Source organism: Mirounga angustirostris, unplaced genomic scaffold, assembly GCF_029215605.1.
Source record: "Mirounga angustirostris isolate CCGP_5_RB_7025 unplaced genomic scaffold, mMirAng1.0.hap1 SCAF_2, whole genome shotgun sequence".
Taxonomy (NCBI): domain Eukaryota; kingdom Metazoa; phylum Chordata; class Mammalia; order Carnivora; family Phocidae; genus Mirounga; species Mirounga angustirostris.
Genome location: NW_026991710.1, coordinates 66,070,958 through 66,092,533, shown reverse-complemented (window position 1 = coordinate 66,092,533; position 21,576 = coordinate 66,070,958). Strand labels below are relative to the sequence as shown.

Genomic DNA, 21,576 nt, shown 5'->3' with positions numbered 1-21,576 from the left:
TATGATAGATCCCTTTCTACTGAGGGGCATACTATTTGAAGAAAATAAATGGGGAAAGGACCAACTTTTTGTTTCTTAAGCCAAATGCTGATTCTTCATACAAGGTTCTTTGTAGGAATCTTCTGTGTTGAAAAGCTATAAATATTTAATACTTAACCAAACAAATGGGGTTGTGGTTTTAAAATGCCACCCCAGACATAGATACTAGTAAAGAAGTTCATTTTATATACCATTCCAGTCTGATATTTTCTGGGGACATGTGTGTGTGTGTGTATGTGTATTTGGGGCGGGGGGGCGAGGGGCGCGGGGAGAGGCATAGGGAGAGGTAGAGAGAGAATCGTAAGCAGGCTCCATGCCCAGTGTGGAGCGCAGCATGGGGCTCCAGCCCACAACCCTGAGATAATGACTTGAGCTTTTCGAAATCAGGAGTCGGACACTTAACCAACTGAGCTACCCAGGCGCCCCAGGACAAATACATTTTTAAAGTACTGAAAGCAAAGAGAATTACATTTCTAATTTAGTGTCCTTATTTGGTGTCCATTGAAAAATGGGCTTTTTCAATGCAGTGGAATTCAGTAATTGACTGACTATATAGTGATGGACACAGTTGCCAGGATTCTTTTCCTGAGGGAGTTTCCAAACTCAAACTGAATATAGACAAGTAAACATACAATTCCAAAAGTGATACATACTGTGAGAGAGGTAGTAGGGCTGTGGAAGCACAGAAGAGGGCAACCTAAATTTAATAATAGAGCATGGGTGGAAATTAGAGTGGGATTTGAGGACAGTTTTCCACAAGTAGGATGTTTATATCTATATTGTGTGTCTGACAGAGCTTAATTTTGAGCCTTGAAGATATTTTCTTATTTCTATACATTTTATTATTAACTTTATTTTGTTTTAATGGATTTTTTTAGTTAAATGTTTTCAGTATTTTTTCTGTTCTAGGGAATTATCAATAAATTTCAATGAGTAAAAATCCTTATATCTGTGTTCCAGGATTATGGAGGTATGACTAGTTGGTTTTGAACACACTTACATGTCATATCTTTATGAGAATATTAGGTAGAATAGAAACATAGGCTTTATGATGACTTTGGCATAATAGTTTTATGCCTTTTTACTTAATAAGATCCCATTATTAAGTTATAAGACCCTTTATTTTAAGAATAACTTAATCTAAAACCTTTAGATCTTCTAGCCTTAGTATTAAACTCTTTATTTTCATTACCATTTCTATAACAACATACATTTTCTATACATGATTCTTCATGTTTTCTTTGGACTTTTAAAGAACGTTCTTTATGTAAATACACAATTTCGAAGTTGCTGTCTTCTATGTATCTCAGTAGACCCTTAGTTTTTTCTGGGGAATATGTTCTGAGACTTTGTGATATCATTATAGTATTTAATCTTCCTCCCTAATAGGCAATAAAATATACCTTAAAGTTTGAATGACAGCTTTAAACCTTTAATGAATTTATAGAAATGTATGATTTTTAAAGATATTAAAATCAGTTCTTGCTGAAATATTTTAACATTAATTTTTTGTTGTTGTTTGTTAATACCTAGAACATGTATGTGGTCAACTCACACTTGTTGTAGATCTGTATAATTATAGATCTGCATAAGCTACTGTGAGTGTGACATCTTACTCTTTTAACTTATTTCCAGCATCTCTTTTTTTTTTTTTATTAATTTTCCTCTCTTTCTCAGATCACCATTTTCTTCCATCACCATCTTTAGCAGTTGATTCTTTTGAGGGGCCTTATTTCCCTATAAAGAAACAAAGTTGTATTTTTTTTAACACTTTTATGATTTGTGAGCATTACTCAACTACAAGAAAATATAAAAGAGCAGAGATGATAAGTGACACTGATCTTACATATTACTATGTAGTGGGTGTAATTCCAATCCCTGTCTCAGTTAAATTACAAGTCACACTATATATCTTGGACCTTTGGTATCAGTCTTGAGTATCAGAATCCATGATGTGAAACCCTCATGTGCCAGGGTCTGTTATATAGGAAACAGCATATAAACAAGGAGCATATGACCGATCAAGCTTACTTGAAGAAAAGCAACATGCTATCATATAGTTGGGTGAACGCTAACAGTTTGCTTTGTTTTCTTCCATTACTTATTTTAGCCAAATATTGTGCAGCTTCGTGACAGACTTTGTAGAGCACAAGGACAGCCTGTACCAGGACAGGAATCACCTAAAATTCCTTATGAGAGGCAGCAGCTGCCCAAGGGCAGGCCTGGACCAATGGCTGGCCACTCACAGACGCCAAGAGTTCCAACTCAACAATATTATCCGCATGTGAGTGATACGGTCTGGATTAAGTAGAACATTTATATATTTCTCTTCAAATTGGTGGTTTTAGTTTATTGGGTAAGAAACCTTAATCTGCTATGATAAAACTAGACAACATATTATTTTAATAGTTTTTCTTTTTATATTCTTGGAAGTGGTATTTATGGTCAGTTTTTTTAAATGATTAATCTAGGCAAACAGATTATATTTTAAATATAAATTAATTTAAGCTCTCTGGGGAGATTTCTTCTTATTTCTCATCACTCATACTTCCCTTACACATGTACATGTGTCTTGAAACTGCTACAGTTTGATTCATCCAACAAACTATAAGTAAAGTAGTGGGAACAATTTTTTGGGTGATTTGGTTAATATTATAAAATATTCTTAGAAAACGTACTCTTTTTTTTGAGTATTCTATTCTGAATCATTATTATAAGTTTACTATGTCTACTGTATTTCTGGACCCACAGATAGCCTTCATGTACTTAAATGGAAAGTACATTTTCATAAGTAAAAAATGGTCTTCACTGATAACAAAGTTAGCAGGTACTCTGCCCATTTTAAAATACAACAGATTAGGGGCGCCTGGGTGGCTCAGTCGTTAAGCGTCTGCCTTCGGCTCAGGTCATGATCCCAGGGTCCTGGGATCGAGCCCCACATTGGGCTCCCTGCTCTGTGGGAAGCCTGCTTCTCCCTCTCCCACTCCCCCTGCTTGTGTTCCCTCTATTGCTGTCTCTCTCTCTCTCTGTCAAATAAATAAATAAAATCTTAAAAAAAAAAAAAAAACTGCTTTAAAAAATAAATAAATAAATAAAATAAAATACAACAGATTATTTTAAAAATGAGTTAATTATGGGCGCCTGGGTGGCTCAGTTGGTTAAGTGACTGCCTTCGGCTCAGGTCATGATCCTGGAGTCCCAGGATCGAGTCCCGCATCGGGCTCCCTGCTCGGCAGGGAGTCTGCTTCTCCCTCTGACCCTCCCCCCTCTCATGCTCTCTCTCTATCTCATTCTCTCTCAAATGAATAAATAAAATCTTAAAAAAAAAATGAGTTAATTAAATACAACAGATTATTGATAGAATTGACAAGGCCTTTTTTTTTTATAATTTTCTCTTTTTTTTAAGATTTTATTTATTTATTTGCCAGAGAGAGAGAGAGAGCAAGAGAGCTTGCGAATACAAGCAGGGGGAGCGGGAGGCAGAGGGAGAAGCAGACTCCCCACTGAGCAGGGAGCCTGATGCGGGACTCGATCCCAGGACCCTGGGATCATGACCTGAGCTGAAGGCAGACGCTTAACCAACTGAGTCACCCCAGTGTCCTGACAAGGCCTTTTTTATATTTCATTGCAGCAAAAGTAAATATAAAATCATGGAAAACTAAAAAAAAGATCAATTTGTGTGCTTCTGTCTGTTGTACTTTTGATTAATACTTAATCAGAATAGATTACATTTGATTTTAACTTTTGTTTTTTCCTTTATTTGACAATTATTTTTTTGAGAGCTTTACTATGAGTGTCTATCTTTATTCTACCTGTTGGTATATTGGTAAACAAAACGGATTAAATTTCCCAATCTTGTGGAGATTGCACTAGTTTTAGAAAGCCTATGACATAGGTAGGGCAAAGCAGGCAATGGCTAGAAAAACTGAGAGGCAGAGAGGTCAAGTGACAAGCCAGTTTTAAGACTTAGAGCTTGAATTTCTTAGCATTGTGTGGCTAGTTAATGGCCAACTTGGTGTTAGAACTTTCAAGCCCCTTTAGTTCAATCATACTGTCTCAGGGTACTGAAGTGAGACACCCTCTATATTGGGAAAAGAAAATATTTACTCTTTATGTCCCTGGGTTTATCTGTCTTTCTGGGAAGATGTAAAAACACTGGAAAACTTTTGTTATACTTTGACCTAGCAGTCTCATCCTTTAAGAAAAGAAAAACAAATTCAGTAGTAAATTAAGTAGTGATTTTCTTGATTAAAGCTTATCTTATGCTGAATGAAGAGTTTCTATGAAGGTTTACTTGACAAAAAAGATTGTGATGGCTTAAAAAATTTTTTTGAAAATCTCAGGACTCCAGGGTAAGCAGCGTGGTATAGTATAGCAAATACTGGCCTGGGAATCAGGAGGCCTGATTCAGTCCTAGCAATGTCACCAGCTAGTTGTATGGACCTCAGCAAGCCCCTTCATTTCTCTGGGTGTTGGTTTTCTCAATGGTAAAAGGTGGGGATTAGACTGGATGGTCTCTAATATTCTCTGATTGTATGTTTCTAAGCCTCATATGGGACTAATAAGATTTTTGTGGTTCTAATAAAATCCAGAAAAGGGAGCTTATAGCAATATATTTACAGATCTAATAGTAGCATGAATACTATTAATGCTTCAAAATCACTTTTTTACTCTATTACCTTCCCCCCCGTGTCTTCTTTCCTTACCTACTTACAGGAACTAGCTTTTTCCCCTTATTCCTGACACTTGAATGGCATTGTTTTTTATGCTTTGATTTAGGTTTTCATATTGATTTTTCTCCTGCCTCCCTCCCCCTGTTTCATTGTGAATGTGTGCTTTTCCTTTGGAATCCCAGCTACCTTGAAAGCAATTGCCTGACTAACATATAGTATCTTGCTGTTCTTACTTTTTGCTTTGCATCCGGCTATTATTGCCTTTTGGGTTTTTTTTTTCTTCTTTTAACATTTTTATTTTTTATTTTCTGTGATTGGTATTTCTTTGTTCAATTCAGGTTAGAATTGCCCCTACTGTCACTACCTGGAGTAACAAAACTCCTACCGCCCTTCCCAGCCATCCACCTGCAGCCTCTCCCTGTGACACACAGGTATATCCTTCATTATTCATCTTTGAGCAGAATTCCGCTCACCTAAATATATATAGTTAAATATTCTCTACCCCCCCCCCCGCTTTTCTTAAGTTCTCCTCCCCCCCCCCCCCCCATCTGTCTGCCTGCTTATTGCATTTTAATGCTTTAGGATGCAAGAAGCAGTTTTTAGGACAGTTCATTTATTTTCTTATCCCTCTCCTTCTTTTGCAGTTCTTTTTTTTTTTTTTTTTAAAGATTTTATTTATTTATTTGAGAGAGAGAGAATGAGAGAGAGCATGAGAGGGAAGAGGGTCAGAGGGAGAAGCAGACTCCCTGCCGAGCAGGGAGCCCGATGCGGGACTCGATCCCGGGACTCCAGGATCATGACCTGAGCTGAAGGCAGTCGCTTAACCAACTGAGCCACCCAGGTGCCCCTCTTTTGCAGTTCTAAATTGACCTCAGCTAGAAAAATATCAACTAAAGTTCTAACAGTGGTTTAAATCTGATTTCACTGAAGATTTTCTTTTTTCTTTCTTTGTTTTTTGAGCATTGCAGAAATTGAAAAGAAGTGAAAGTTCCCTTGTGGCATTTATGCTTATATTTCCAAAGTGTGGAGTAGTGGATGAAATTAGTAGAGATGGAAAATCCTGGTGACTTAGTATGAATATCACTGACACTATTTTATGAAGTTATTAGCATCTGTTGCCATTCATTGCATTTATTACTTTGGACCTGTTTAATCTTTAAATCACTTAGAACGTGTTGCTCAGAGAATGTGTTCTAAAGAAGATAGAATGTGCAAAATGCAGGGTTTCTTACACAATAAATTTTTTTTTTTTTTAGAAAAATAAACACAATTCCATTTCAGAGATTATAAATCCATCTGGGTAAGATTCTTGGTTCCAAATGTAATCCTCCTTTTTATCATATTCTCATTCCCTAGGGAGAAAATCCTCCACCTCCAGGTTTCATAATGCATGGAAATGTTAACCCAAATGCTGCCACAGCTCAGCTTCCCACCTCTCCGGGTCATATGCACACCCAGGTACCACCTTATCCACAGCCACAGCGTAAGTAGTGCAACCCTGAAGTCCTTAGTACAGCCACATGTCTTATTCTAATGGCGAAACCATTCGATTTGGAGCTCCAAACCCATGATCAAATCAGTTTTAACAAGTAAAGAACCATTCTGTGTAGGACTTGAGAGAGAGAGACATGGTTTCCCTGGGAAGCATCCTGAATCAGCATGCGAGGAAACAACTCCTGTGTCAGTCCATTCAGAACAGTTGGCTCCTGTTCCTGAGCGATTACTAAGGACAGTGAATTGTCCGATGATTTGGGTAGGAACAAAAAACAGACTTTTTGAAAGGATTTGGTTGCATATTCTTTTCCTTTAAGCAAGATGACACTAACCATTTTTGGAAAAATGGTTCCTAGGGACATTTGTTTTTGTTGTTTTCCATTTATATCATCTTTTTAAGAAATAGACTTCATTTTAGAGCAGTTTTAGATAGCACATTTGAGTGAAGAGTACAGAAGGTTCCAGTATCCTCCCTGCCCCCATGCACAACCTCCTCTGCTATCAACAGCCTGCACCCCAGTGGTCCATTTGTTACAGTTAATGAACCTACACTGACACATAGTTAACTTAGGGTACACTGTTGGTGTTGAACATTCTGTGAATTTTGACAGATATATAATAATGACATGTACCCACCTTTGGCTTTTGTTTTTTAGAAAACATTTGCACTTCGAAAGAAAATATCACCACTATTTTAAAATTTAATTGACCAAAAAAATAAAAATCTCCAAGGGGAAAATTGTATGACTAAACAACTATTACAAAAGCAAGAGGCCACTGCCTAGTAAGAACTAATCCTAATAAGTCTGTTCTGTACTAAAATGGATGTTCTTACTTAACATGAATACAGATTTGACACAACTTTTCGCTCGTGCTCTCTTCAGAGTAAAATAAGTACAGTTCTAGTAGATTCATTCTATAGAAGTCCATACCTAGCCCTGGTCATGAAGAATGTGATAGTATTCTCTAATTTGGGCTCAGATCTTTGCATTAGAATGTTAGTTGGCTGCCTGAAGGCTTACTAACCAACTGTGCACAGTATATAAAATATTGTATAGTAATTGTTTTGGCAGGGACCATAGAGAGTTGGCTTTTAATCTGGAACTATGCTCAAAATCACAGTTTGAGTAGCTGATGATATTACCAGATGTTGGAGAAGGTATTTGATTCATAACAATAGTGTTCACCCTACAGTTCTTACAGTGGGAGAGATATTGAGCCATGACCAGAGTCCCTATAATTTACTGTAAGGGGAAGTGCTTTGAACATGTAATTCCTGCGTGGTTCCATCTGGGAGCTAGTAGGTGTCACTGCAGTCTTTTCCCAGGGGCAGGAAAGTATCAGTCTTGTAGTTCTTGGGTCTGATGATTCAAACATTTTTTTTTAAGATTTTATTTACTTATTTGAGAGTGAGAGTGAGAGAGAGAGAAAGGACAAGTTGGGAGGGAGGGGCAGAGTAAGTGGGAGAAGCAGACTCCCCGCTGAGCAGGGTGCCCGATACAGAGCTCCATCCCAAGACCCTGAGATCATGACCTGAGCCAAAGGCAGATACTCAACCGACTGAGCCACCCAGGCGTTCCTCAAAGATTTTCATAGCCAACAGCAGTCTGGAGATGGCAGATTTCAAATATTGGATCCAATGACTCTTATATTATTTAAGGGTATCCAAGGTATCAAAAGCATAACACGGAAGTGTTAATATTTGGTTGTAGCTTATTGTTATAAGAATAATGATGAAAATAATTTCCGTAGAGTGAAATAACTTTGGGTTTTTCTTATTGCTGTCTGAATAAACTTACAACTAATTAAAATTTCTGTTTCTTCTCCTTGGTGTAGCTTATCAACCAGCCCAGCAGTATTCCTTCGGAACAGGGGGGTCAACAATGTATCGACCTCAGCAGCCTGTTGCTCCTTCTGCTTCAAACGCTTACCCTAACACCCCTTACATATCTCCTGCTTCTTCCTATTCTGGGCAGTCTCAGCTGTATGCAACACAGCACCAGGCCTCTCCACCTACCTCCAGCTCTGCTGCTTCTTTCCCTCCTCCCCCTTCCTCCGGAGCATCCTTCCAGCACGGCGGACCAGGAGCTCCACCATCGTCTTTAGCTTACGCGCTGCCTCCTGGAACAACAGGTACACTGCCTGCTGCCAGTGAGCTGCCTGCGTCGCAAAGAACAGGTCTGCGCTTGAAAGGGGTGTGGTTTGGCTCCCTCCTTTATTGTTTCATGAACACCTGGGTGGGTGGAGGGCAATCAGGTCTGACTCTGTGTAAACAGAGTGATCTGAGGTGTCAATGGAGTTTTTATAACAAATTCTAAAACTATTTCTGAAAGTGTGATTGTCCCATAATGAACTTTAGTCACTAAATGAGGAGAGCTTCAGAACTTCAAAAGGCTAAGAGTGTATCATCGGCCTCTGAACTTAAAATAAGTGATAAGAAATTAATTGGCAAGATAAGTGGTGGATGAAACTAGATTTAATTGACATTTCTTTAGAGCAAAACTTTGTTCTGTTCTTACTGAGAAGTTTGCAATTTTTAAAATTATTTGTGCCTTTAACTCATTCATGGAGGTTAAACAGTATAGTGTCTTAATGAGATTCTACATAATTTTATGTTTATTTATAAAAATGAGGGATCTCGATATGCTTATCTAAAGGAAAAAAGTGAGAGAACACAACTCTGACAGAGAGGATCTCTAAGACAGTAGAAAGTCAGTGGGCAATAGTGTAGCGATTCTTCATTAGGGCAATACCAGCCTCAGACATTTTGGGAATTTCAAGGATTAGATAGATAGATAGATAGGTAGATAGTCTAATAGTGTAGTTGTGCCTAAAATTTTCTAATTAAAATCATAATTTTAAATTATTTTTATGGTGAAATACATGTTTTATAAATTCTGGTTTATCTCATTACAATTAGAACATTACATTAATTTTTTATGGGTAGGCTATATTATCTGATTTTTATTTGGGATAGTAATAGAGGCTCAAAATCATGTTATAAAAAGGGACCGATGAATCAGGGTTAAAAACCATTAACCATATTGGTTAAGAACGTAGGCTTTGAAATTTGACCTCCTGGGTTTGTGTCCCAGCTTCACTACTATCTAGTTATGTAACTTGGAAAAGTTCTTTAAACTTGTTCAAGCCTATTTCCTCAGAATAATAATAGTACCTACTTATAAGCTTATGAAGAAGATTGAATGCATTAATATATTATTAAAACATTTGGGGGTGGGGCACCTGGGTGGCTCAGTTGGTTAAGCGGCTGCTTTCAGCTCAGGTCATGATCCTGGAGTCCTGGGATCGAGTCCCGCATCGGGCTCCCTGCTCAGCAGGGAGTCTGCTTCTCCCTCTGACGCTCCTCCCTCTCATGCTCTCTGTCTCTCATTCTCTCTCTCAAATAAATAAATAAATAAAAATCTTTAAAAAAAAAACAAAACAAAACATTTGGGGATAGTGACTGTAAAATTTGCTTTGATTACACAAAAGCTGACTCAGTATTAGCCCTCTGTGCCTGTTGGTATTTGAAAAGAGTTTCCCTTTTAGATTATAACTGGTTTTTGAACTAGAGGGGCAAAGAGATGAATGAATCTTGCCTTGCTCCTAATACTGAAGTTGTTCCTGCAGAGTCCAGCATATATATTTTTTCTTTTAAGAGTAGCTGTAATTACTGAAAATACTTTTCATGAAATAGGATCTATTGAGGAAGTATTCTTTTCTAACAAAGTTTTATGGATCCAGAATTACATACCTATCTCCTTTCTTCTCTAATACATAAAATAAAGTCCAAAATACCAGAAATCACACACACACACACAATATCTGTATCACCCTTTACTGCACAAACAAAATTTCTGTAACTTTTAATATAAACAGTTAAGTAGGTTGATATTTTAGAGAAGAGTGCTGAAATGCAGTTACAGAGTTCAAAAAATTACCTTCTAAAACCTCAGTGAGTGAAGATAGTGTCCATTCTGGTCCAAGAGTTCTTGATCGAAAGATTAGGGTTCCAGAAAATCCCTGTTTAAAAGTGGTGCAGGGAAATAGGGAGGTGAATTATCATTTATTGAACATACATTGGACATATACCCTCATTTGCCATATATTTTCTTATTTAATTCTCAGAGCCATTAGAAACAGAAATATATATTTGTTTTTAATTGGCCTGAGGAAACTTGGTTTCCTAGGAGTTAAACTCATGGTTGCATGGTGAGAATTTGTAAGTTGAGATACAAACCCAGGTCCCTCAGTCTTCAGAGCCTGAGTTCATTCTTTACCAAATGGTCTAGTCCTGACGTAAGTGATAGAAGTAGTTAGTTATCAATGTTGGAATTACAAAAATCATACAACAACACTGTTTTAGGCATTTGTTACTTCATCATCTAAGTTAAATATTTGCATGGGTATTTTTCTTCTCCTTAAGCAGAAGTGTATTTGGTCTTGAGATAGTCTTTGCTTATATACAAAGTAACAGAATGTTCTAACCTGGCTGAGAAACAGTGACTAATAGGAAGAAGCAGCAGACATTTTTCGGTACTCAGCATGTACTGAGCCAGCTGCTTTGTTACCCTCTTGCATGTTAATAGCCCCCTGTATTTTAATTAATGGTGTTAGCTTTACCATATTTTATTTTTTTATTTTCTAAAAATTTTATTTATGGTATACAAATAATTGTGACTGAAAATTTTATCTTTTTCCTTATGTGTCTTAGATCATATAATGGTTCTCTATAGGACTTGGAAATCGCATTTGTCTAGTGGATAATTTTTTTTTTTTAATTTTATTTATTTATTTGAGAGAGAGAAAGCACATGAGAGGGGGGAGGGTCAGAGGGAGAAGCAGACTCCCCGCCAAGCAGGGAGCCCGATGTGGGACTCGATCCAGGGACTCCAGGATCGTGACCTGAGCTGAAGGCAGTCGCTTAACCAACTGAGCCACCCAGGCGCCCCTCTAGTGGATAATTCTTAACAGACATTAGGATTTGCAAGGCCTGTTAACTGTTAGTGAACCACAAAATTATATGCCTGAGGCTCAGAGAAACTAATGTTGCAATCATCAGAACATTCATTCAGTAAATTCTTAATGAGTACTTGTTTGGTCTATCATCAGAATTAGTCCCAGCAGAGGTAGGGAGGCAGAAAAGGACAGTACGTTTCTAGTGAACAGCACATAGCTTTGTTATAAGTTGGAACATAAAATTTATATTTGAGCCAAGTTTTGGAAAGCCTTAAATGCCAGGGCAAGAAGTTTATAATTCATACAGTAAGAAGAAAGGTGCTTACGAAGGGGTTTGAACTGCTGAAAGGCGTGGTCAAAGTGGTACTTGAGGGAGGTTAATGTGGAAGTGGTGGTCCTACAAAATAGACTGTGGACAGCATGGCAGAGTCAGAAAACAGTCCTCTCAGTTCTAGATAATAAAGTAACAACAGCCTGAGTTAGGAGAGGACAGTGTCCTTTCAGTGGTGGCAACACACCAAGCAGGAAGTTTTCTCTGTTTTACTCTTTAGGATAATTAGGATACTGCCTGTCACTTTTTTCTCCCTCCTGATTTAATGTATGTTATTACTAAAGAAGGGCACTGTCAAATATGAAGGCCTTAGAATTTTACTCAAAAAATTGTTTTCTGATAAAGTGACCTTCAAGCTATCATGAAACTGTCTTTGAGTGAACGTTATTGATTTTGTTAAACATGGAAGATTTAATTTAGGTATATAGTCTTGTGCTTTGTCACATAAAATAGTCTTGAAGGGGCATAATGTTACATATTTTCACAAAACTGTCCTGAAAAAGATTTTTTTAAATTTTCATAAATATTCCTTACTCAAATTATTATAAGTATCTGGCTTAACCTTTTAAGCAAATGAAAGAAAACAAGATAACCTCCCTTATTACTTTTCTTTGGATAATTCTGTTTTATCTTGTGTCATTGGAAAATGACCTCAAGGATTCATGTCTTTCTAAACTTTAATTTTTAATTCCGTGACCCTTTTGTTTTTTAAAGATTTTATTTATTTCTTTGACAGAGACAGAGAGCATGTGAGCAGGGAGGGGAAGAGGGGGAAGGAGAAAGAATCTGAAGCAGACTCCGCACTGAGCATGGAGCCTGTTGGGGGGCTCGATCCCATGACCACTGTGAGATCATGACCTGAGCCAGAACCAAGAGTCTGACACTTAACTAACTGGCTGTGCACCCAGGCACCCCAACCCTTTTACTTTTAATGTGACATGCTAGGCTTATAGGGGAAAGGGGAGGTACGTGGTTAAGAAGGATGCTCTGTTATCTCTGTCTCAAATTGTCTTCTAGCCAAGTCTCCATACCACTAATATTTTTCCATGAATCCACTGAGAAGTATCTTAGCCAAAATACAGATCCCACATTATGCTTTTGCAAGAATACCTACGAAGGTTCTCATTGAGAAGTGGGTTTCAAGTAAAGATGGTTTGCAACTCCTATATGTGAGACCCAAGTAGTTCCCTCTTCCTTCCCCAAAGACATTGTGGAGAACTGATCCCTACACGAAGGTGGATAAGGGCCTCCAATTCCATGCCATATTCAGTTTTTAAATTATTTTTTCCTTGATTTTTATTAATTTTTCACTGTAGGATTTTTAAAGACTCCAAATAGTATAAAGAATAAAATTTAGATTTTCTATAATTCTACCACTCAAATATAAGCACTAATACAGGTTTAATTTATTTCCTTCATACACATATATACATACCTATATGTATGTCTGTATGCATATATTAAAAATATTTTTAGGGGCACCTGGGTGGCTTAGTCATTAAGCATCTGCCTTCAGCTCAGGTCATGATCCCAAGATCCTGGGATCAAGCCCCACATCGGGCTCCCTGCTCAGTAGGAGGCCTGCTTCTCCCTCTCCCACTCCCCCTGCTTGTGTTCCCTCTCTCGCTGTGTCTCTCTCTGTCAAGTAAATAAATAAAATCTTTAAAATATATATATATTTTTTAATGTGGTAAAATATACTGACATAAAATTTACCATTTTAACCATTTTTAAGTATATAGTTCAGTGACATTAAGTACATTTACATTGCTGAAAAACCATCACCACTGTCTCCAGAACTTTTTTGTCATCCCACACTGAAACTATGTAACCATTAAATAACTGCCTATTCCCCCCATCCCCTGGTAACCACTGTTCTACTCTCTGTCTGTGAATTTGACTACTTTAGGTATCTCATATAAGTAGAATCACAGTATTTGTTCTTTTGTGACTGGCTTATTTCACTCTCTCCAAGATTCATCCATGTTGTAGCATGTATCAGAACTTTCCTCTTTAAAGCTGAATAATATTTCACTGTATGTATATACCACATTTTGTTTATCCATTCATCTGCACATGGGCATTTTAGCTATTGTAAATAATGCTTCTTGAACATGGGTATACAAATATCTGTTAAAGGCTTTGCTTTCAGTTCTTTTGGGTATATACCCAGAAATGGAATTGCTGGATCGAATTCAATACTTAATTCAGTATTTAATTTTTTGAGGAACCATCATACTGTTTTCCACATCTACACCAACATTTACTGTTTTCTGTTTTTTTAATTCTAGCCATTCTAATGGGTAAGAAGTAGTATCTCATTGTGTGCTTGTATTTTTCAAGAATTGAGATCATAATACACACACATACCATTTTACATCTTACAGTTGTTGGGGTTTTTTTGACAGAGAGGGAGAGTGTAAGAGAGCACAAGCCGGGGTGGGGAGGGGGAGAGAGAGAATCTTAAGCAGACTCCATGCCCAGCGTGGGTTTCATTGTGGGGCTCCATCTCACCACCCTGAGATCATGGCCTGAGCCAAAATCAAGAGTCTCAGGTTTAACCAACTGAGTCGCCCAGGCACTCCTCTTACAGGTTTTCCTAACATCACACCATGAACCATTTTTTTCATGCCCTTTAGAGTCCATGTCATGTTCTAAAAAAGTAAGATTTATCATCATTTTATAGTTTTTTTGAAAGAGTAAAAAAGATTATCTTTCTTTACAGTTTTATGAGAGAATTATGTCCAAGATTAGACTATGCTGTATTGATTTTTCTAAATGACTATGCGGTATTGATTTTTTAAAATGCTGACCAAGAGTATCATTTTGCACATCTATAATACTGTTTCTTAGAGATATTCTTGTTGTTCATGTAGCTTGCTTTACCTAATGTGGCTATTAAAGTGTATTTATAGAGGTCAATTTAATTGTGTTTTTAAAAAAGTCATATTTAAACAGTCAGTTTAAAGACATAAAAGCAAAAAGATTGAAAAGGGTTAGAGTTATAGCTGAGACAAAACTGCACTAAATTGATAAGAGATTTGAACAAGGATTATCTGGGCTAAATATATTACATGGTTTGAGGTTGGGAGGAGTCAGACATATATTTTGAGGGAGAACTTAGATTATTGTACAACTGTTACTTTCTACTCAACCAGACATCTGTACCCTTGAATTATGTGAGCTAGCCCATTGGCTATCCATTCCTGTTGCGAGTCTTTTTGTTTATGATTTTGATGAAGTGTCATTCCTAGTTTTGAATTTGATTTGATTTCATTATAAATTTAGAGTCATTTTACCAAAGGGTCCTGTAAAGTTGCTCCAGAAACGTTTTTGTGCTAATAGTGTGCTAATTGTGAAATCTCAGGATACCCTCCCAGGCTTCAATTCCCAGGGCTTGAGTCACTGCCATGAGAAGTTAGAGGGGAGACTGCTCTTCTCCTGCCTCTCCTGGGCCAGGAGAGGAGGCATGTTGTTGAAACTATGTTCTGAAGAAAAGGGTCAAGGCCAAGGTATTTCTGGTACTTTAGGTTTGTAATATACGGGCTCCCTCCGCCCAGAAGTGGAAGTCTTATGCTAGAGAGTACATTAGTAGTTGTGCATCACGTCAGTCCTCTGTAATAACACACACACAGTGACTCCCAAGGCTTTACTGACAGTAGTGCTATGAGGTTGTATCTTGCATGGGGAATTAGGTTGTAAAATCGTCGTGTAAGGCAAAAATAGGAAATCACTTATAAAAAATAGGAAATCCTTGATCATTTCTTTCTTTAGTTAAGCCCTTGATGAAGAAGTTGGCTTGTTCTATAAGTTACATGTGCATATAATATACCTCCACTGCATACTTTTGATTTGAGGCTGGGCCTGGCCTGACCCTGAATATCTGATCATTTTGGCATTGCTGTGTTAGTTTTCAGCCTTTTTTCCTCTTGTCCACTGCCAGAAACTTCCGTTCTCTTAAGTAGTGGTTTCTGGAAGGCTTGTGCTAAACAGTCTGCAAATCCATATATTTTTACAGAAAAGACCATATAAGATGGTTCCTTATTTACTGGGCCTGTTGTCATTTATGCTTATATTCATGGTGTGACATGAATTACATGAAATTACAGTTTCATCAGGATGCAGCCTCCCAAATCTGGCAGTAAAGTGGCACCACGTTGCTAAGATTGTCTGACATTCTTATCTTTAACAAGTACAGCACTGAAGTCTACAGGACAGTGTAGAAGGCCTCCCATTTTTCTTTAAATCCCTACTAAAAGAGGGCTTTGACCAGCAAGCAGCATTGGCATTACTTGGGAGCTAGCTGGAACAATAGAATCTCAGGCCCTACCCTATACACAGTGAATTAGAATATGCATTTTAACAAGATCCTCAGCTGATTTTGGTTGACAGCTTTAACTAGTGCTAAATGCTCCCCCCACCAGTGATGTTATTGATCAAATAGTGGGAAAAAAAAATCCATGCAAACAGGGAAATATTATTTTAAATAGGCAGGAACAAAATTTTTTCTTAGAAGAAACAGCACAGTAAGAGAAGAAAGTGATGTTTAAGAGTTAATTGGATCTGACACAACCTAAATGAATTTGATTTACCCCAAAATGATTATTTTCTTAATTAGATAGAAGACATTTCACATGACTTGATTAAAAGGAAGTTTTTTTTTTCCCTTATAAAATTAGTTTGTTCCTTTTTGGGTTGATGGAGGGAGAAGAAGCAATTACAAAATGAGAAATAGAGTTTAGAATGTTTTTCATGCTAATGCTGTTTAAGTGACTTTTACATTTTGTCTACAGAAAATCAATCTATGCAAGACCAGGCACCTATGTTGGAAGGTGAATTGGTTATAAAATATATCTTTGGAAATTTTTCAATCATTGAATATAGTTAATGAATGACCATTCACAATAATGCATGTGAACCTCAAAGTTGATGATATTCTAAATCTGATCAGTATCATTTTTTAATTTGACTTCTTAATCAAATCAAATCTTAGAACTGATTGAATTAACATGGTGACACAGTAGCTTTAAATCATTAAAGTTGTCTATTTTACATAATCATAAAGACAATGACTATATCAAGATTGTCTTAGGAGTAAGATTAGAAGGTGATGAGAGAGATTTGAATGATTCTCTATGTATGATCAGAACTTTGAGAATTTGTTAAACAGATAGCAGCATGTAGCTTAATATTTTGTGATTAGCTCTTGAGTGTTTTGAGGCTCATTTGGCATTGTTTCTTAGTAAACCTGTAGAAAATTAAAAATCAAGGCAAATGAAGGATACCTGGCTGGCTCAGAAGGACACATGACTCTTGCTCTCAGGGTCGTGAGTTTGAGCCACATGTTGGGTATAGAGATTACTAAAAAAAATTAAGTAAGTAAACTTAAAAAAAATCAAGGCAAATGAGTACATGCTGGTTGGAAGATTTAGTTTTTTAAAAAATTTCTGTGGCATTTTGTATGGATCACATACATCATGGTCTGCTAAGCAATTTTGTTGTGATTTAATGTCATGGATATCAATAAAACAAGTAAAAGGTAAAATTCTGAAGGAATGTCTGATTTGTTGAAAGAGGAGTAATTTTTTTGCTTTAACTATAAACATACACAAAAATCAATGAAATATAAAATGATTACATTTTGATTTTTAAATTATCCTGTCTTTATTTCTGGCATGTTTTCTTTAAAGATACTGGCATTCAAGTACTTAATGAATTCTACTACTGATGTCTGTTTTTCACTTTGAGATGAAGGGTTTTGGGGGGTTTTTAGGGGAAATTTACTAAAGTTGACAGTAATTTAATTTTCTATTTGCTGCCAACCTGAAATTTTTTTGTGTGTGGCATTAAAAAAATCTTATCACAGATACTTAAATGCTTTCTACTTTATAAATAATTCCTAAGGCAAAGATGATGAAATTGCAGTATTGTGTAGTTGAGACCTTTTTTTAACAGTGTTTCTGCCATATGGATGATTTTGCTTATGTTGAATTGCTTATATTGCTCTCTTGGGAAATAGGAGATTGTCACTTTTATTCTTTTTTATATGCTGAATATAGCAAAAGTAGGTTTTTTTATTTTTTATTTTTTTATTTTTTAGCAGACTGAGATGATTTATTTTTTCTTTATTAAGAGAGAATTTCTAACTGATCTTTGAAGGTTATACGACATAAAGACTTCACTATCTCTAAATTTAGTACAGCTCTTTCACTTTAAATGGAAATAATATCAAGTTATCTTGCCTGGTAAGCCAAGGCCTTGTGAATGTTTGAGGGAATGAGTTTGAGAATCCAGGGCTTCAGAGTGATCCCCAAAGCTCAGCTGGTAAAACTTTTGTGAGTTATCCTCGGGGTTAAGGCAGAATTTGAAGGTATTATAAGATGGATACAATTGAGTTTTCTTCTTTTCAGAATTCTAAAGGAAAATGCCCTTTATTATCTGTTATAGGTCCTCAGAATGGATGGAATGATCCTCCAGCTTTGAACAGAGTACCTAAGAAGAAGGTACTAGAAAAAGATGTCCATCCAGTTGCCTGCAGATGTTCTACTAATCACAAAGCCACCTGGAACACACCATCCTTCACTGATCCTTTTAAAAGCAAAGCTTACTGACTGATAGGTTTAAAGTGTATTTCAGCTTATATCTTCTATTCCATGAAGGGAAGGAAAGAAAGTTTAAAAAAAAAAAACAAAAACACAACAATATGGTGGTGTGAATTTAATTCCCATTAGAAGACAAGATGTGAATTCCCAACAGGTCTCTTTCAAAGAGTAGGAAACAAAATTTTTCAATGATTTTTTTCTTTTTGGGTTTACTTTGATCTTTTGTTTCCAACAGTAGTCATGAATTTGGTAATTATATTTTGAACTATTTTATCTATCACATATAGTGTGAATGAAGAAATAACCTTATAGCTGAGCACTGTTTAACTGTCAGTAACTGTTGAGAGCTGTTGGAGCACAAGATAAGATTCTTCTCTCCTTCTTCCTTCCCAAACATTTCTGCTTTTTTTTTTTTTAACTTCTGGTGATTTCCTTTCCTTAAGTATAGTAATGTGAGGTCATAACAATAAAATTGGGAGCACTAAATGGTCAAAAAACCCCAAAATTTACGTTAGTAATAATTAGAAATTTAATCCACTACTTTTAATATGATTGAATTGACAGGTAATATCCACTTAGTAATCTAGGAAGAGGAGTATTACATCGTGATCACATTAAATACAAACACACATTTGGCATATCTGATTCCACTATGGCTAGATATAATCCTCTAGACTTTTTTTTTTTTTTTTAGATTATTTATTTATTTATTTATTTGAGACAGAGAGAACGAGAGAGAGAGAGCACATGAGAGGGGGGAGGGTCAGAGGGAGAAGCAGGTTCCTTGCTGAGCAGGGAGCCTGATGCGGGACTCGATCCCAGGACTCCAGGATCATGACCTGAGCCGAAGGCAGTCGCTTAACCAACTGAACCACCCAGGCGCCCCAATCCTCTAGACTTTAACATCCTCTTTCAAAACACCATGTTTTGGCTCCCCATATGAGAGGAAGTATGGAAGACAAAGGGGAAACTGAGAGGTCCAGTTTTGAGCTCTCTATCCCTCTTAGCCAGATTAGCTCTACTTTTATGTTTTACTCTAGAATTCTGCATAAAATTTCATTTGAAAAAAGTATTCTATTTTTTTAAATGTTAACCTTATTTAAAGGTGAGTAAATGATACCCTTTTTCTTACGCTTGGTGTCTTTTATTTCTGTCTTTTAAAAGATGCCTGAAAACTTTATGCCTCCTGTTCCCATCACATCACCAATTATGAACCCTTTGGGTGACCCCCAGTCACAGATGCTGCCGCAACAGCCTTCAGCTCCCCTACCTCTGTCAAGCCAAGCTTCATTTCCACAGCCACATCTTGCAGGTGGCCAGACCTTCCATGGCATACAACAACCCCTCGGTCAACCAGGCATGCCACCATCTTTCTCCAAGCCCAATATTGAAGGCGCCCCAGGGGCTCCTATTGGAAATACCATCCAGGTAACAGTAAATCTGCATAAGTGGAATGGGGAGATGGCTCTGTTTCAGTTCATTTTTTTAATGTGTTAACTTTGATGTTTACACCTTTATTAATGAACATCTAAATTTGGTTTCAATTAAGACAACCTAAATAAATAATAGTAACCCTTTTTTTAAGATTGATCATGCGTAGATATTTTTCAATTACATGGCCGTAAACTTTCTAGAAGAGGCTCATATATTTGCTAGTGTGTGTTTACACTAACTTGACAATTGCAGTATTTCATTTGACCTAACCCGTAGCCATAATTTTAGATCAGTTGAATCCATATTTTCAGCCAGGCTTGCTAAGCAGAAGCTATTTCCAAAGGTTTTTCCCTTTAAAATATAAAATAAAAATGTAATGAGTTACATCTTTTCTTGTGTATGTGTAAGAGCTAATAATATACAGCATACCTTCAGATGGAGATATAACTTTGTACTTGCTTTTCACATACAGCTGGTTGGCAGGGTTCTAGATGATAAAAAAAATCACATATAACTGACTTAGACATACAAAGATAAACATTTTGATCTGTTCATGAAAAGTGAAGAGCTTGGGTCAAAGTTAACATAAGATGAAACAAATCCCTGCACAAAGTATAAAACTAGTTCTGGTTTTGTCTTTGATTCATTAAAGTCAAATTTATAAAGATGTATCTCTATCACAAGGGTATGCTTTACTATTAAGAGAGAGTTCTACCTAAGGAACTTCTAAATTATAAAAACCAGTGTTTTGATGGAGGTGGGAGAACTGACTTTTTTTCCACAGGACTATAAATTATAAAGATCATTGTTAATTTTTTTTTATGATTACAAGTCTATGCTAGTTTGGGAAGCTACCCAGCCATTCACTTTTGTTTAGACCTGGGGTGTTCATGCTTTACTCATCTAGACCAGAACCTCAGTTACCATCGGAAGGGAATGCTGCACAAGATGTATGTGTTCAGCCAGGCCATTACATCCAGCCACCTGCCTACCTCGATGTCTCCGAGGCACCTCACACTCAACATTTCTGAAGCCTTATACCCCTTATACCTTATACCCCTCCCAAACCTGGCCTTCAAAAACTTGGTGTTTCCTGTTTCAGTGAATGGCACCATAATCCTTCCTATTTAATCTAGCCGAAAACCTGAGAATCATCTTTATACTCTTTTCCTTTAATCCCACTTTCAAATCTATCCCTAAATCTTGTTGATACTATTTTAAAATCTCTCTCAAATCCCTGGTCTACACTTCCAGTCTAATCTATGCTGCCTTCATCCCCAATTTTCAGCAGTGCAGGATCCTCTAATTGGTCTGCCTTTGATCCATCTATCTGCTCTTGTCTCCTCTTTGTTTAAAGCATTGCTCTGAGGATAAAGACCAAAATATTTAACATTGTCTGGAAGCCCTCAGCTTCATACTCCTCCTTGCTGTCTCTCTGCTCCAGCTACACTGGCCTCCTTTTAGTCCCCTGAATCATGATCCTTCCTTTGTACATGTTCCTCTACCCAGAATGCTTTTCCTTTCTCATTTAACTAGTTAACTCCTACTTGTCCTTCTGATATAATTTCCTGGAGAGAGCTTTCCCCTCAGTTAAATTCTAGTTATATTATCTGTTGGTTCCATTACTGTTAACTTATTAGCAATTAAATAGCAATACAGTTGCTATCTTAACATGTATTGATGGCATTTTATTTTTTTACTTTTTTTTCAAGTAACATCTTTCATTAAGACAGTAAATGTAAACTTTTTTTTATGACACTTTAAAACTTTCTTTTTCTTCTTTTAGCCTAATAAATTGCCAGAGAGTTGAGATCATTTCTCAATTGGCTCACAAATACACAGTGCCTGGCACATAATTGCCTAATATTTTTGAATGAATGAACTAATAAATCAGAACTTTAAAAACAAACATTCCGGGCGCCTGGGTGGCTCAGATGGTTGAGCGTCTGCCTTCGGCTCAGGTCATGATCCCAGGGTCCCGGGATCGAGTCCCGCATCGGGCTCCCTGCTCCTTGGGAGCCTGCTTCTCCTTCTGCCTCTCTCT

General features: G+C 36.9%; 1 protein-coding gene across 40 annotated transcripts in view; it reads left to right on the top strand.

Annotated features, from left to right (window-relative positions):
• SEC31A (SEC31 homolog A, COPII coat complex component) overlaps positions 1-21,576 on the top strand; it is an 86,115-nt gene that overhangs the window by 56,587 nt on the left and 7,952 nt on the right. For 17 of the 40 annotated variants that reach the window (XM_064584685.1, XM_054508846.2, XM_054508848.2 and 14 more), the window contains 7 exons: positions 2,150-2,323; positions 5,051-5,143; positions 6,069-6,195; positions 8,043-8,384; positions 16,290-16,328; positions 17,944-17,999; positions 19,263-19,526. In XM_064584685.1, the coding sequence (XP_064440755.1) occupies positions 2,150-2,323; positions 5,051-5,143; positions 6,069-6,195; positions 8,043-8,384; positions 16,290-16,328; positions 17,944-17,999; positions 19,263-19,526 (1,095 nt within the window). The remainder of the gene's footprint in view (positions 1-2,149; positions 2,324-5,050; positions 5,144-6,068; positions 6,196-8,042; positions 8,385-16,289; positions 16,329-17,943; positions 18,000-19,262; positions 19,527-21,576) is intronic. The other 23 variants (XM_054508861.2, XM_064584695.1, XM_064584698.1 and 20 more) reach the window with 8 other exon arrangements.